Source organism: Lucilia sericata, unplaced genomic scaffold (assembly GCF_015586225.1).
Source record: "Lucilia sericata isolate MDLA Ls3-8-SP2 unplaced genomic scaffold, ASM1558622v1 Contig005110F_arrow, whole genome shotgun sequence".
Lineage (NCBI taxonomy): Eukaryota > Metazoa > Arthropoda > Insecta > Diptera > Calliphoridae > Lucilia > Lucilia sericata.
The window spans coordinates 3,438-18,692 of NW_023997441.1; the positions used below are offsets into that span (position 1 = coordinate 3,438).

Here is a 15,255-nt window from a genome sequence, read left to right on the forward strand (position 1 = left end):
TTTAAAAAGCTTTTTATTGAAGTTTCTTCATAGAACTTTTTGTTAATGTAAAGAAAGGCTTTTAGTTAAAAAAGTTTCTTTAGAAAAGCTTTATAAAAACTTTCTAGAAATCTCTTTGTTAAGGTAAAACTTTTCGTTAATGTAAAGTTTCTTTAAAAAAGCTTTTCGTTAATAAATAGTTATTTCAGAAAGCTTATAGTTAAGAAAAGCTCTTCCTGAAAAAAACTTTATATAAAACTCTTCATCTTCAGAAAAGATTTCCTTAATAAAAAATTTTTTGAAAAAGCTTTTTGTTAAAGTAAAAAATCTTTAGAAAAGCTTATTTAGAAAGCTTTTCGTAAAAAAATCGAAAATTATCCAATATTTACATTTTTCTTTCCCTCTATTACAGAGTCTCAATGTCCGCGATGCAGTACGTGATTGTTTAGAGAAAGATCCCTCAGAGCGTACCGAAGAAGATGTTGAAATACTATTGGAATTTACACAAGGTCTTAAGGCCTTTACAAATATCACACTGGCCGTACGGCGAGCTCTATGCTCGGTTATGGTATTTGCCGTCGTCGATAAGGCGGGCACTGTCGTTATGTCCGATGGTGAAGAGCTTGATTCTTGGTCTGTGCTAATCAATGGTGTCGTCGAAATCGAACATGCCAATGGTGAACGTGAAGAGTTACAAGTGGGTGACTCATTTGGTATTCTACCCACAATGGATAAATTGTATCATAAGGGTGTTATGCGTACGAAATGTGATGATTGTCAATTTGTGTGTATAACACAAACGGATTATTATCGTATACAACATCAGGGTGAGGAGAATATTAGACGTCATGAAGATGAGGAGGGTCGAGTGGTTATGGTTACTGAGTTAAGACAAATAGGTACAAATGATGCTCCCGGAACGGCGTCAAATAATTCAGCTACGGCTGGCACTAATGCCAAACGGGGTCATGTTGTAATTAGAGGTTCACCGGAACGTTTGTTGCAGCAATTGGTAGAGGAAAATTCCATGACAGATCCCTTTTATGTGGAAGATTTCCTATTGACTCATAGAATTTTTATAAAAAATTCCCAAGAGGTTACAGACAAACTGCTATCATGGTTTGAGGCCGATGCTAATGGCGCTGAAACGGTGCCCAAATTTGCCAGTCATGCTACGGCTCAAGAAATCAGAGATCGTGTTACCCGTGTGGTATTATTATGGGTAAATAATCATTTTACCGATTTTGAGGCTGATCATGAAATGATGGAATTTTTGGAAATATTTGAGGCTGGTCTAGAACGCAAGAAATTGTTGAGTCAACTGCGATTACTGCACATAGCCTGTGCTGCTAAGGCACGAATGAGATCTTGCATTTTGGCACGTAGCTCTAGAGATGAGTCGTTAAATTTCAAAATTATAGGAGGCTATGAAATGAGAGGGGCCTGTGTGGCTACAGGCGGTTGTGGCATTTATATATCACATGTAGAAAGAGCCTCTAAGGCTCAAGAAGCAGGCTTAAAGCGCGGCGACCAAATACACGAAGTTAATGGCCAAAGTTTTGAACATGTTACCAGCAAACGGGCTTTGGAAATACTAATGGGTAGCACCCACTTAAGTATCACTGTAAAAAGCAATCTTTTAGGTTTCAAAGAAATGATGCAGGCTGTTGAGTTAACCGCCAATGGTGGCATAAATTCTGCCAATGGCAATGTGGCGGGCTTGGGTTCTAAATCCTTAAGAAGTCCTAGACGCATTTGTGCCAACGATGTGGCTAAACTGCATGGCAGAGCAGACTCGACTACAGATGAACTAACGGCGGCAGCCACTAATCGTGCTCATATTGTAAGATTAAGTTCGGTGGATATGCTGTTACACTCTTCACCAGGAGAAGATCAAACCGATAGAGGTGTACAAAGCCCGGGTACACCCATACAGACGCCGTCTTCCGGCAATATGGCTTCAAATTTTATGAATAATCTTTTACAAAGTGTTAATGCTTCCGGCAAAAAGGATTCAAATGGTTTGCAGGGCGACTCCAAGGGAGGAGGTTTTATGACTTTGGCTCCCAAGAGAAGGCTGAAAATAGCCTTGGCCAAAATGAATTTGCTGCATAAAAATGTTACGGGTCTACAGGCCTCTAATCTTAATGATTCCAGCGATGCTTTGCTAAATGTGGGTTGTAATGAAAAACAAAAATCGGGCTCTTTAAGCAGTGCTAGTTCTTCTTCACATGGACCCGGTAGACTTTATCAATCACAGTCAAATCCTGATTTAACCTCTCTACAGTATGAAGATGCCTCAGCACCTAATAACAACATTTTGAACATATGCAATCCAGGCAATTATCTCTCGGCCTCTGTGCACCGACCCTCTGCTGTCTCCACCACCGGCAGTTTAGTACCCGATTATCCGGAACATGTACTCAAAGTATTTAAAGCTGATCAAACTTGTAAATATTTACTTATTAACAAAGAAACCACCGCCCATGAGGTGGTTATGTTGGCGCTACAGGAATTCGGCATCCATGATCCCAGCTCGAACTTTTCCTTGTGTGAGGTTAGTGTAGGTGAAGGCGGTATGGTTAAACAGCGTAGATTACCTGATCAATTGCAGAATTTAGCTGAACGCATAGGTTTTGCCTCTCGCTATTATTTGAAAACCAATGGCATATCCGAAACTTTGGTACCCGATGAGTTGGCCTTGGAATTGGTAAGAGAATCGAATGTCCATTTCCTACAACTCAATGCCTATGAGTTGGCTATACAATTGACTTTGCAAGACTTTAGCATATTCCGTCAAATTGAATCTACCGAATATGTGGATGATCTTTTCAATTTAAAAACCAAATACGGTGTGCCCATGTTAAGTAAATTCTCGGAATTGGTTAATCGTGAAATGTTCTGGGTGGTCACTGAAATCTGTGGTGAACACAATATTGTAAGACGCATGAAAATTGTCAAACAATTTATCAAAATTGCCCGCCACTGTAAAGAATGTCGTAATTTCAATTCTATGTTTGCCATTATTTCCGGTCTGGGACACGCTGCTGTTTCGCGCTTAAGGCAAACCTGGGAGAAATTGCCCTCAAAATATCAAAGACTATTCTCAGATCTACAAGATCTTATGGATCCCTCACGCAATATGTCCAAATACCGGCAATTGGTTTCTTCGGAATTGCTCAATCAACATCCCATTTTACCCTTCTATCCCATAGTACGCAAAGATTTAACATTTATACATTTGGGTAATGATACTATGGTAGAGGATTTAATTAATTTCGAAAAACTACGTATGATAGCCAAAGAGGTGCGTCTACTCTCGCACATGTGTTCCTCTCCCTATGATTTATTAGCCATATTGGAACTTAAGGGGCAATCCCCCTCCAATGCTATGTTTTCTTTAAATCAAATGTCTACATCACAGGGTGGTTCTAATCAGGGACCCACCATAATAGCGGCTAATGCTGGTAATGCCACCATTAAAAGAAGGAAAAAATCAACGGCCGCCCCCAATCCTAAGAAAATGTTTGAAGAGGCTCAAATGGTTAGACGGGTGAAAGCGTATCTCAACAATTTGAAAATTATTAATGATGAAGATATTTTACATAAATTCTCGCTGGAATGTGAACCAGCCCACACTTCCTCTAACTCCACCTCCTCGCAACACGGTGGCAATTCTTCACGCACTGGAGGAGATCAATTAAGCATTTATTCTCATACTTCCAACTCATCATCAGCACCGAATTCTTCGTTATCTTTGAGAAGAAGACATCCCTCGTCACCTACACTATCGACCACCTCCTCTACCTCTTCAACTAGTGACAATCGTCGCAATAATATGAATCCAAATTGTCCAAAATTTGGCACCGCCTCACCGCAAGCGGTACGTAAGATATTATCGTTATCGGAATCTACTAAAATACGACCTCATCAACCCTTTCCCAGGCCGGCAGCTACTTTGCCTGGAAACATACCGCTTCTGGCGCAACCTCATCATTTACACAGTCATGGTTTTAATCCAGCAGCCTCAGCAGCTTTGGCGGCGGCCTCAACCCCGACTCCAAGTCCTTGCTCGCATAGACGTCTAGCTTCCGGTAGTAATTCTATGCCAGGTACGTTTTTTAACTCGGAACTGTGGTCTATAGACTGAACTATAGACTAGACTATAGACTAGACTATAGACTAGACTATAGACTAGACTATAGACTAGACTATAGACTAGACTATAGACTAGACTATAGACTAGACTACGGACTAGACTATGGACTAGACTATAGACTAGACTATAGACTAGACTACGGACTAGACTATGGACTAGACTATAGACTAGACTATAGACTAGACTATAGACTAGACTATAGAGTAGACTATAGACTGGACTATAGACTAGACTATAGACTAGACTATAGACTAGACTATAGACTAGACTATAGACTAGACTATAGACTAGACTATAGACTAGACTATAGACTAGACTATAGACTAGACTATAGACTAGACTATAGACTAGACTATAGACTAGACTATAGACTAGACTATAGACTAGACTATAGACTAGACTATAGACTAGACTATAGACTAGACTATAGACTAGACTATAGACTAGACTATAGACTAGACTATAGACTAGACTATAGACTAGACTATAGACTAGACTATAGACTAGACTATAGACTATACTATAGACTAGACTATAGACTAGACTATAGACTAGACTATAGACTAGACTATAGACTAGATTATAGACTAGACTATAGACTAGACTATAGACTAGACTATAGACTAGACTATAGACTAGACTATAGACTAGACTATAGACTAGACTATAGACTAGACTATAGACTAGACTATAGACTAGACTATAGACTAGACTATAGACTAGACTATAGACTAGACTATAGACTAGACTATAGACTAGACTATAGACTAGACTATAGACTAGACTATAGACTAGACTATAGACTAGACTATAGACTAGACTATAGACTAAACTATAGACTAGACTATACTAGACTATAGACTAGACTATAGACTAGACTATAGACTAGACTATAGACTAGACTATAGACTAGACTATAGACTAGACTATAGACTAGACTATAGACTAGACTATAGACTAGACTATAGACTAGACTATAGACTAGACTATAGACTAGACTATAGACTAGACTATAGACTAGACTATGGACTAGACTACGGACTAGACTATAGACTAGACTATAGACTAGACTATACTATACTAGACTATAGACTATACTAGACTATAGACTATACTAGACTATAGACTAGACTATAGACTAGACTATAGACTAGACTATAGACTAGACTATAGACTAGACTATAGACTAGACTATAGACTAGACTATAGACTAGACTATAGACTAGACTATAGACTAGACTATAGACTAGACTATAGACTAGACTATAGACTAGACTATAGACTAGACTATAGACTAGACTATAGACTAGACTATAGACTAGACTATAGACTAGACTATAGACTAGACTATAGACTAGACTATAGACTAGACTATAGACTAGACTATAGACTAGACTATAGACTAGACTATAGACTAGACTATAGAGTAGACTATAGACTGGACTATAGACTAGACTATACTAGACTATAGACTAGACTATAGACTAGACTAGACTATAGACTAGACTATAGACTAGACTAGACTATAGACTAGACTACTATAGACTAGACTATAGACTACTAGACTATAGACTATAGACTAGACTATAGACTAGACTATACTAGACTATAGACTAGACTATAGACTAGACTATACTATAGACTAGACTATAGACTATACTATAGACTAGACTATAGACTAGACTATAGACTAGACTATAGACTAGACTAGACTATAGACTAGACTATAGACTAGACTATAGACTAGACTATAGACTAGACTATAGACTAGACTATAGACTAGACTATAGACTAGACTATAGACTAGACTATAGACTAGACTATAGACTAGACTATAGACTAGACTAGACTATAGACTAGACTATAGACTAGACTATAGACTAGACTATAGACTAGACTAGACTATAGACTAGACTATAGACTAGACTATAGACTAGACTATAGACTAGACTAATAGACTAGACTAGACGATACTAGACTATAGACTAGACTATAGACTAGACTATAGACTAGACTAGACTATAGACTAGACTATAGACTAGACTATAGACTAGACTAAGACTAGACTAGACTATAGACTAGACTATAGACTAGACTATAGACTAGACTATAGACTAGACTATAGACTAGACTAGACTATAGACTAGACTATAGACTAGACTATAGACTAGACTATAGACTAGACTATAGACTAGACATAGACTAGACTTATAGACTAGACTATAGACTAGACTATAGACTAGACTATAGACTAGACTATAGACTAGACTAAGACTAGACTATAGACTAGACTATAGACTAGACTATAGACTATAGACTATAGACTAGACCTATAGACTAGACTATAGACTAGACTATAGGACTAGACTATAGACTAGACTATAGACTAGACTACAGACTAGACTATAGATACTACGACTAGACTGACTAGACTATCGACTAGACTATAGACTAGATATTAGGACTAGACTATAGACTAGACTATAGACTAGACTATAGATAGACTATAGACTAGACTATAGACTAGACTATAAACTAGACTATAAACTAGACTATAAACTAGACATAAACTGACTATAAACTAGACTATAAACTACTAAGACTATAGACTAGACTTCCTTTTTATGTTGACATTACAACTAATATAACTTTTTCACCTTTTTTCGCATTTAGCTTCTATGATCCCTCCTCCACGCTCTATACACGAACGTTCTCATTCTGATACTCCAGCTCCACCACCCCCTTTGCCTTCGGTGGATTTAAATTTAGAAAGTAGTAGTGTTACCACATTTCGTGATTTACCTTTAAGGAAATCTGTTACCTCTGGTAAGTAGTCTCAAATATTTATCATTATTTTTAAAGTAGTTTTTATATTATTATTTCATATCATTTGCTCGTTATATGAAAAGTAGTTTAGTTTCATTTTTTAGGCTTACTAACTTTTTGTTTCTCTATTATACATATTTTAAATTAATTTTGTTTATTTAGCTAAACATCTCTTTCGTAGTTTGTTGTTTTTTTTTTTTCATTTGTTTCACTCGTATATGCTAAAGGGAAACGGTTTATGAACTTTATTTGTTTATTTTTAATAACATATAAAATAGTAGTTTTATTTATTATATGCTATAATTAAACGGTCTAAAGTTGAGTGTGCTGTGCTTTATTAGCTGACATTCAAAAGTCAATAGCTGTAGAGTGAGATAAACATACACGTTTTTCAATAATTACTGCCAGAGCTAAGTAGCTATTTTAAAAGAGTTTGTCAGAGGTTTATTTTTGGGTGTAATGTTTAAAGGTCTTAACAGTGTCTGCTTTTAAAATCATTAAGTGTTTAATAAAAAGTTTAAATAGTTTTAATTTGATCTTATAAAGTCTATGTCACATGTTTGTAACATAATTTTACTTTCAACTAATTAGATTAACCGCAATGGTTTTTCTAAATAATATGAGATCATTCTAAATCATATAACAAAAGACGAAGACTATATTCAGCATATTTGTAACAAAGCGACAACAATAAGTTGAACAATGCATTTATTATAAACGTTCTGAACTAACTAGTTGTAAGACATGGTTCGAACCTTCAACTGAATAGAAGGCAGTAGGTTAAAAAACACTCATTGTTACCAATATGAGGATATTGAACTGCAACTTAGATAAAACTGCACTAGAACTAAACTGAAGTAGATCTAAACTGAACTAGAACTAAACTGAACTAGAACTAAACTGAAACTGAACTAGAACTGAACTAGAACTGAACTAGATCTAAACTAGAACTGAACTAGAACTGAACTAGAACTGAACTAGAACTGAACTAGAACTGAACTAGAACTGAACTAGAACTAAACTGAAACTGAACTAGAACTGAACTAGAACTGAACTAGATCTAACTAGAACTGAACTAGAACTGAACTAGAACTGAACTAGAACTGAACTAGAACTGAACTAGAACTGAACTAGAACTGAACTAGAACTGAACTAGAACTGAACTAGAACTGAACTAGAACTGAACTAGAACTGAACTAGAACTGAACTAGAACTGAACTAGAACTGAACTAGAACTGAACTAGAACTGAACTAGAACTGAACTAGAACTGACTAGAACTGAACTAGAACTGAACTAGAACTGAACTAGAACTGAACTAGAACTGAACTAGAACTGAACTAGAACTGAACTAGAACTGAACTAGAACTGAACTAGAACTGAACTAGAACTGAACTAGAACTGAACTAGAACTGAACTAGAACTGAACTAGAACTGAACTAGAACTGAACTAGAACTGAACTAGAACTGAACTAGAACTGAACTAGAACTGAACTAGAACTGAACTAGAACTGAACTAGAACTGAACTAGAACTGAACTAGAACTGAACTAGAACTGAACTAGAACTGAACTAGAACTGAACTAGAACTGAACTAGAACTGAACTAGAACTGAACTAGAACTGAACTAGACTGAACTAGAACTGAACTAGAACTGAACTAGAACTGAACTAGAACTGAACTAGAACTGAACTAGAACTGAACTAGAACTGAACTAGAACTGAACTAGAACTGAACTAGAACTGAACTAGAACTGAACTAGAACTGAACTAGAACTGAACTAGAACTGAACAGAACTGAACTAGAACTGAACTAGAACTGAACTAGAACTGAACTAGAACTGAACTAGAACTGAACTAGAACTGAACTAGAACTGAACTAGAACTGAACTAGAACTGAACTAGAACTGAACTAGAGCTGAACTAGAACTGAACTAGAACTGAACTAGAACTGAACTAGAACTGAACTAGAACTGAATTAGAACTGAACTAGAACTGAACTAGAACTGAACTAGAACTGAACTAGAACTGAACTAGAACTGAACTAGAACTGAATTAGAACTGAACTAGAACCGAACTAGAACTGAACTAGAACTGAACTAGAACTGAACTAGAACTGAACTAGAACTGAACTAGAACTGAACTAGAAGTGAACTAGAACTGAACTAGAACTGAAGTAGAACTGAACTAGAACTGAACTAGAACTGAACTAGAACTGAACTAGAACTGAACTAGAACTGAACTAGAACTGAACTAGAACTGAACTAGAACTGAACTAGAACTGAACTAGAACTGAATTAGAACTGAACTAGAACTGAACTAGAACTGAACTAGAACTGAACTAGAACTGAACTAGAACTGAACTAGAACTGAACTAGAACTGAACTAGAACTGAACTAGAACTGAACTAGAACTGAACTAGAACTGGACTAGAACTGAACTTGAACAAAACTAAACGATAGATGATATATTACATGATAAATTGGTATTGCTTTGTGAATTAAATAAATTGACTATTTCAAGCGTTAATTCTTATCATTTTACATTATTCCAGAACAGACCTTACTTTACCTTAAATTTAAAATTAAGTTATTCGATAAATAAATAAATTTAAGTAGTAATTTGCATTTTATATAATAAGTTTTACAAATCTCAAAATTTCTTTAATAATATTAGTCTTGATAAATTATATAAAATATATAGATAATATCTAAAAAAATCTGAAATTCTAACTTACAAAATTATGCATATTGGAATGGCTTTGGTTGGTAGTAGCAAAACAAAAAACTCAAAATTTTACTGCCTTAAGATACTGCTATGGTATTGCTATATGAAAAAAAAAAACTATAGTTTGTCTTACTCTCTAATGGTGTGGTGCTAACTTTAAAACTTCACAAAACTAAATATGTTTTTCTCAACACTTTTCTTCTATTTTATAACTTTATTACTCTACTCTCTTAAACAACAACTGTCACTCTACTTAACACACACAAATATTGCACCCTATTGCAAATGGTTTAATGCAATGTATTTGTACAACAAAAACTAAAACACTAAAAAATAACATTTTGTAATGTTGCGGTTGAAAACAAGTAGTAGATGAAGATTATCAATTGATACAAATTGATTGTACAAATTTACGATTTTTCGAATTTCTTCCCAAATGTGTACGTATAGGATCGGTATCGTCCAATGATAGTGGACTCTGTTCTTATGCCCAACATGATACAAGCTCTTCATCATCTGTCTATACGGCGGCCGATTGTCGTTTATTACAACAGATTTCCAATACGGCTGCAACACGCAATATAAATACTCAATGTAGTCAAAGAGCTTTATCACCACATACCTTACACCCAGCAACAACAACAGTTACACAAACTGCAAATAGTATGAATGCACTACCACTGCCACAAACACAATCACAACAACAGCAACAATTACCACCACCAACATTGACCCCTCCACCTTACTTAATGCGTGGTCAAAATTTACAAATGTTTATGACAAACGGTGGCAATAATGCTGTTAATGGTGGAACACATGCACCACCGCCACAACTTCTACATAATAGACCGTTGTCGCCACCATTACAGCAGCCAAATATGCCACCTCCATATGCCACAGCGGCCGCTATGTTACATCATAATCATAGACATTCCAATATGCATGGTAAGTTTTGAGAGGTTGGAGGACATAGCATTACCATTTTTTTCGGGGTAACAGGACAACAGAGTTATTTGGTGTAAACATAAAGATCAATAAAAAGGTATTTTCAAAGGAATTCATATTTTTCTTCTTTTGGTATTTTTTGTTTTAGTTTTAAGGGTTTGATATTTGTTAATTATGTTAAATACTAGTTGAAACCAATCCGTGTTAACGGCCCTATTACTCTACTTATAGTGATCCAAATTTTAAAGTCGTTGGTCCAGCGGTTTATGGGTAAATTTGTGTCTCGCGCTAATTGAAAACATTACATGAGTTCTAGTTCAGTTCTAGTTCAGTTCTAGTTCAGTTCTAGTTCAGTTCTAGTTCAGTTCTAGTTCAGTTCTAGTTCAGTTCTAGTTCAGTTCTAGTTCAGTTCTAGTTCAGTTCTAGTTCAGTTCTAGTTCAGTTCTAGTTCAGTTCTAGTTCAGTTTTAGTTCAGTTCTATTTCAGTTCTAATTCAGTTCTAGTTCAGTTCTAGTTCAGTTTTAGTTCAGTTCTAGTTCAGTTCTAGTTCAGTTCTAGTTCAGTTCTAGTTCAGTTCTAGTTCAGTTCTAGTTCAGTTCTAGTTCAGTTCTAGTTCAGTTCTAGTTCAGTTCTAGTTCAGTTCTAGTTCAGTTCTAGTTCAGTTCTAGTTCAGTTCTAGTTCAGTTCTAGTTCAGTTCTAGTTCAGTTCTAATTCAGTTCTAGTTCAGTTCTAGTTCAGTTCTAGTTCAGTTCTAGTTCAATTCTAGTTCAGTTCTATTTCAGTTCTAGTTCAGTTCTAGTCCGGTTCTGTATTTTTTTCGCCAAAAATTTCACCAATAATTAATATTTTCACTAAAAGTCCAATTTTCACTAAAAATTTAAATTTTCAGTGAAATTTGAAATTTTCACTAAAAGTTGAAATTTTCACTAAAAATTGAAATTTTCACTATAAGTTGAAATTTTCACTAAAAGTTGAGATTTTCACTACAAGTTGATATTTTCTTCATTTCTAGTTCAGTTCTAGTTCAGTTGTAGTTCAGTTCTAGTTCAGTTCTAGTTCAGTTCTAGTTCAGTTCTAGTTCTAGTTCAGTTCTAGTTCAGTTCTAGTTCAGTGCTAGTTCAGTTCTAGTTCAGTTCTAGTTCAGTTCTAGTTCAGTTCTAGTTCAGTTCTAGTTCAGTTCTGTTCTAGTTCAGTTCTAGTTCAGTTCTGTTCTAGTTCAGTTCTAGTTCAGTTCTAGTTCAGTTCTAGTTCAGTTCTAGTTCAGTTCTAGTTCAGTTCTAGTTCAGTTCTAGTTCAGTTCTAGTTCAGTTCTAGTTCAGTTCTAGTCCGGTTCTGTTATTTTTTCGCCAAAAATTTCACCAATAATTAATATTTTCACTAAAAGTCCAATTTTCACTAAAAATTAAAATTTTCACTAAAAATTTAAATTTTCAGTGAAATTTGAAATTTTCACTAAAAGTTGAAATTTTCACTAAAAATTGAAATTTTCACTATAAGTTGAAATTTTCACTAAAAGTTGAGATTTTCACTACAAGTTGATATTTTCCACTAAAATTTGAAATTTTCACTAAAAGTGGAAATTTTCATTAAAAATTTAATTTTCACTAAAAATTTAAGTTTCACTAAAAACTTAAAATTTTTACTTAAAATTAATTTTTAAAAAAATCAAAATTCACTAAAGATTAAATGTTTTTGAGAAATATTTATGATTTTAAAAAGAATTAGTTTTTTTTAGGATTTTTAAAAGTTAGATTTTGTGTCTTGTGAGAGAGGAACCGTTACTAAAGTAGTCACTAGTTTTGAATTTTGATTGTTTATATAAAAGATTATTAGTTTATTTATACTTTTTATGAAAATATTTATAATTTGTTTTATTTATTTTTATTTAATTTTCCTTTTTTTGTTTTTAATTTAATTAATTAACTTTTTTTTATTTATTAGAACTTTTCTTCTGAATTTCTTTTCTTTCCCCCCATAAAGGTGCTGCTGGTTGCCCCATATGTCCTATGCCACCACCGATGAACCAATAAATAAAACCAATAACAATTTTTTATATATAAAATGAATATAAAATGGTAAGTTTTGTTAAATTTTTTAATTTATAGAAAAATAAATAATTTTTTTTTTTTTTCAAATTTCTTTTTATCTAGTTAATGAACAAAAAAAAATATATGCCAAATTGATGTTTTTTATTTAAAAGAAAAAAGTTATATATTAAATTAAAAAATAAAACAAAAAACATAAAATAAGGTTGTGGAGTAAATGTTTTTAAACGCATAAATTGTGTAAACATAATAATGAAATGTTAAATGAAGGATTTTCTTTTTTTTTCGATTTAACCGCTTTAAATCCAACAAATAATAATCTGCAGGCGGACCTTTTTGTCCTCAGACAATTTTCTATTTACTTTAAATGGATCTTATATTTACTACTTTATACTCTCTACTACTCTTATATAGTTATATACTGTTTATATTAAGAATTTAATTTCTTTTTTGGGATATTATCATGTAAAATATTTAATTACTTTTATTAGTTTTAAGTTTTAACTGGAAAAAATTTAAAAAAAAAAAAATAATATACAGCCAAATTTACAAAAAAAAAATCAAACTAAAACCAACAAAAAATACTACTTAAAATTTACCAAGAAAAAAACTATAAAAAGACTTACAAAATATGTACAATTTTTTATTATTATTAATTATAATGAATTCTTAAAACCAACTCTCTATTTTTTTGAAAACCTCTAAAAAAACTTTAATAAAAATTTGAATTTTTTTAATAAATTATAAAAAAATAACTCGAATCATCAGGCTATATATATACATATATTTATAATAACTGTGTAAACTAAAGACAAGTATTAATTTAAGTTTTTCTCCTTCCCCTTAAAAAAAAAACACATAATGAAAATGAAAGCAATTTTCCAAATATTCAAAACAAATACATAATATAGTAGAATTATTTATAAAACATAAAAAAGTATTTATAATACAAATCAAACACACATTTTGTATATTACTTACACTTCTCTTACATTTAATTTTGTTTCACACCAGGCCTGGAAAATGGAAATTTTGATATACATATTTACTAACTATTAAACCAAAAATATAACTTTTTGGGTTTTGAAGTACTAAACTAATTTGTCGTTAAACCATGGACTTACTATAGACTGTAGAGTAGACTACAAAATAGACTATTCACTAGACTACAGACTAGGCTATAGACTAGGCTATAAACTAGACTAAAGACTAGACTATAGGCTAGACTACAGACTAGACTATAGACTACACTATAAACTAGACTATAGACTAGGCTATTGATTGTACTATTGACAAGACTGTAGAATATACTATAGACTAGAATATAGACTAGTCTACAGACTAAACTAAAAACTAAACTATAGACTAGGCTATTGACTAGACTATAGACTAAACTATGGTCTTGATTATAGACTACACTATAGGTTAGACTATAGTCAGACTATAGGCTAAACTATATAATAGACTATAGACTCGACTATAGAATACACTATAGACTAGACTATAGTATAGACTATAGACTAGACTATAGAGTAGACTATAGAATAGACTATAGACTAGACTATAGAGTAGACTATAGAATAGACTATAGACTAGACTATAATATAGACTATAGACTAGACTATATAGTATACTATAGACTAGACTATAGAGTATACTATAGACTAGACTATAGAGTAGACTATAGAATAGACTATAGACTAGACTATAGTATAGACTAAAGACTAGACTATAGTATAGACTACAGACTAGACTATAGAATAGACTATAGACTAGACTAGACTATAGTATAAACTATAGACTAGACTATAGTATAGATATAGTATAGACTATAGACTAGATTATAGACTAGACTATAGACTAGACTATAGACTAGACTATAGACTAGACTATAGACTAGACTATAGACTAGACTATAGACTAGACTATAGACTAGACTATAGACTAGACTATAGACTAGACTATAGACTAGACTATAGACTAGACTATAGACTAGACTATAGACTAGACTATAGACTAGACTATAGACTAGACTATAGACTAGACTATAGACTAGACTATAGACTAGACTATAGACTAGACTATAGACTAGACTATAGACTAGACTATAGACTAGACTATAGACTAGACTATAGACTAGACTATAGACTAGACTATAGACTAGACTATAGACTAGACTATAGACTAGACTATAGACTAGACTATAGACTAGACTATAGACTAGACTATAGACTAGACTATAGACTAGACTATAGACTAGACAATAGACTAGACTATAGACTAGACTATAGACTAGACTATAGACTAGACTATAGACTAGACTATAGACTAGACTATAGACTAGACTATAGACTAGACTATATACTAGACTATAGACTAGACTGTAGACTAGAGTATAGAGTAGACTATAGACTAGAGTATAGAGTAGACTATAGCTAGACTAGACTAGACTAGACTATAGACTAGACTATAGACTAGACTATAGACTAGACTATAGACTAGACTATAGACTAGACTATAGACTAGACTATAGACTAGACTTTAGACTAGACTATAGACTAGACTATATACTAGACT

At 33.3% G+C, this 15,255-nt stretch overlaps 1 protein-coding gene across 1 annotated transcript; it reads left to right on the top strand.

Moving 5' to 3' along the window:
* Positions 1 to 391: 391 nt before the first annotated feature.
* On the top strand, positions 392 to 12,937 carry LOC119615376 (rap guanine nucleotide exchange factor 2-like; the record flags this gene model as incomplete). Its single annotated transcript, XM_037971435.1, has 5 exons — positions 392 to 4,091; positions 6,812 to 6,964; positions 10,138 to 10,632; positions 12,614 to 12,708; positions 12,784 to 12,937. Coding segments are annotated over 4 exons (4,398 nt in total), but the record flags the coding sequence as incomplete, so codon positions are not given.
* Positions 12,938 to 15,255: the final 2,318 nt, after the last annotated feature.